Source organism: Danio aesculapii, chromosome 12, assembly GCF_903798145.1.
Source record: "Danio aesculapii chromosome 12, fDanAes4.1, whole genome shotgun sequence".
NCBI lineage: Eukaryota > Metazoa > Chordata > Actinopteri > Cypriniformes > Danionidae > Danio > Danio aesculapii.
The window spans coordinates 190,852-193,351 of NC_079446.1; the positions used below are offsets into that span (position 1 = coordinate 190,852).

General features: G+C 44.1%; 1 protein-coding gene across 4 annotated transcripts in view; it reads right to left on the reverse strand.

Annotated features, from left to right (window-relative positions):
* Positions 1-2,500, reverse strand: part of myocd (myocardin) — a 31,571-nt gene that overhangs the window by 8,840 nt on the left and 20,231 nt on the right. For all 4 annotated transcript variants that reach the window (XM_056469596.1, XM_056469597.1, XM_056469595.1 and 1 more), the window contains 2 exons: positions 2,185-2,471; positions 439-595 (listed from right to left, as the gene is read on the reverse strand). In XM_056469596.1, the coding sequence (XP_056325571.1) occupies positions 439-595; positions 2,185-2,471 (444 nt within the window). The remainder of the gene's footprint in view (positions 1-438; positions 596-2,184; positions 2,472-2,500) is intronic.

Genomic DNA, 2,500 nt, shown 5'->3' on the forward strand with positions numbered 1-2,500 from the left:
TGACTGGTGAAACGAGAACTAGGGCATCACAGTGGCTCAGTGGTCAGCACTGTGGCCTCACAGCAAGAAGGTCACTGGTTTGAGTCTCTGCTGGGTCAGTGTGTGTTTCTGTGTGGAGTTTGCATGTTCTCCCCGTGTTGGTGTGGGTTTCCTCCGGGTGCTCCGGTTTCCCCCACAGTCCAAACACATGCGCTATAGGGGAACTGATCAACTAAACTGGCCGTAGTGTATGAGTGTCTGTAAATGAGTGTGTATGGGTGTTTCCCAGTACTGGGTTGCAGCTGGAAGAGCATCCACTGTGTAAAACATATGCTGGAATAGTTGGTATAGAGTGTATTGTCTTAAGCATACTCTTCAGATTCGGGTGTGTGTGTGTGTGTGTGTGTGTGTGTGTGTGTGTGTGTGTGTGTGTGTGTGTGTGTCTGTGTGCGCTGTTACCTTCAGGTCGTCCAGGTTAGCGGGCAGCGGTGCGGGCCGGACGGGGCTGATGGAGGAGCAGTAGCTGTTCTTCACTGGAGATGATGAGTTGCTGCTGCTGCTGCTGGTGCTGGTGTGAACACTGGAGCTGCACGAGGCCTGCGCTTCACTCGCCTGCCTACACACACACATATACACACACATGCACATACGGTCACACACACACACACACACAGATTGTTAGTGTAGGACAATATTTGCTTGAGACACAACTCAAATGAAAGAATTACGGGTTCATTTCTATTGTCTCTGCACTGAGATTAATCTGGAGTTTTACTCAATTTAATTCCTCATTAAATAACGAGACAGTCATCAGAAAAGTCATTTAAAAACTGTTTTATTGATGTAAATAATAATGGATAACTTTTTTAGAGTAACTTACCCAACACAACACATCGTTTGCATTTGACTATTGTAAAGTTAAAGGTGCTGTGTGTATCAGTGTTTGACTCTTCTGCATCATAAAAACACCCTCATATGTGTGTAGATATTCAGAAACATGTTCAGTGAACACTCTTGTTGATCTGAAACACAATGCTGAAGTCAGATATTCTGCTGTGATCATGTGTGTTATGTGCTGGAACGGCTGTCTTTGTTTTGGTCTCTTTAACCCGCCCACTGCCAGTTTAGCCAATTATATTTCAGCACCGCGGGTTGCCAGATGGAAAATTTCATTCATTCAATCAGGAAGGTTCTTAAAGCATGCCTCCACAACTGAAATGTGACCTCCGGTGAACTGTAGCAGACTCTGAAATTATTCAGTTCCACATGAGGTTATTAATGAGCTAATAATATAAATATTAGGAGTGTAAACATTAGCTGAGCAGGTTATGCTGTAACCCAGTGTCCTAATAACACACGCTACATGAGGAGATACGCAGTGATGAGCAATTGGGCTGTTTGCACCAGACGAAACACGACAGAAATGTAAACACAGCCATTCAGAAGCACAGAATAGAGCACTCACTGCACTCCAGCACAATGGTCAGGTTTATAATCTAATTAATACATATTAAAGCTCTTTAATATTATTAAATGTAGATGCTGAATCACTGATATGTGTTGGTTTGCACTGAGTCTCAGTTCTAGAGTTCAGTTTCAGACGGGTTATTTTATACTCCAGATCTGAGCTGAATTATCTGCTGCTGCTGTCAGTATATGGTGATAAATGTGATGTAAAATGGCATCCAGACTCACATTATTAGCATTTAACACTGAATAAAGCACATGAGCTGTAGCTGAGCTGATCATTGTCAGTTTTCTGTTGTTCAGCTGTGAGAAACAGAAGCCGTATCTAATATATACAGTTGAGGTGTTGCTTATGACAAAATCTCCTTTAATATGGAGAAGATTCCTACTATAGTGTGCCTTTGTGTTTATTTAGAACAGTTTAAATCAGCCTTTAGGCTCGATCGGCAGACTCACTCCTGTTGGTCGACAATCTGGCAACCAGGACTTGCGCTTGTTATGATGTAATACCCAGTTCAACCACTGGGTGTCAAACTTACATACTGCACCTATAATGATTTATATTGGTAAAGCTGTATTGATTGTGGATGCACTTGTAGTGTGTGTGTGTGTGTGTGTGTGCGTGTGTGTGTGTGTGTGTGTGTGTTGGCCAGAGGGTCTGGTAGCTGCATACAGTGTATTTTTGACTATTGCATTAACATTGTCTCTAATGTATAGATGTATTGATTGTGAACTCACTTGTTGTGTGTGTGTGTGCCGAGTGTGTGGTAGCTGAAGCTCTGCTGCGTCTGCATCTGCGCATGCGTCTGCTGCGTCTGCATCTGCTGCTTCTGCTGGCTGAGGATCTGCAGCTGCAGGAAGAGCTGCTGTTGCTGCAGCAGGCGCGCATACGCCGAGTCCATCTGCGGCGCTGGAGAACGCTCCGCCTTCTGGTCTGGAGGAATGTACTGGTGATACTTCAGCTTCTTCACTTTGGGCTTCATGTCTTTGGGCTTCTTGTGTCGGTTCTTCTCAGACATTTTAGACTGCCGGTAGAAGAAATAGAGTGTTCAGA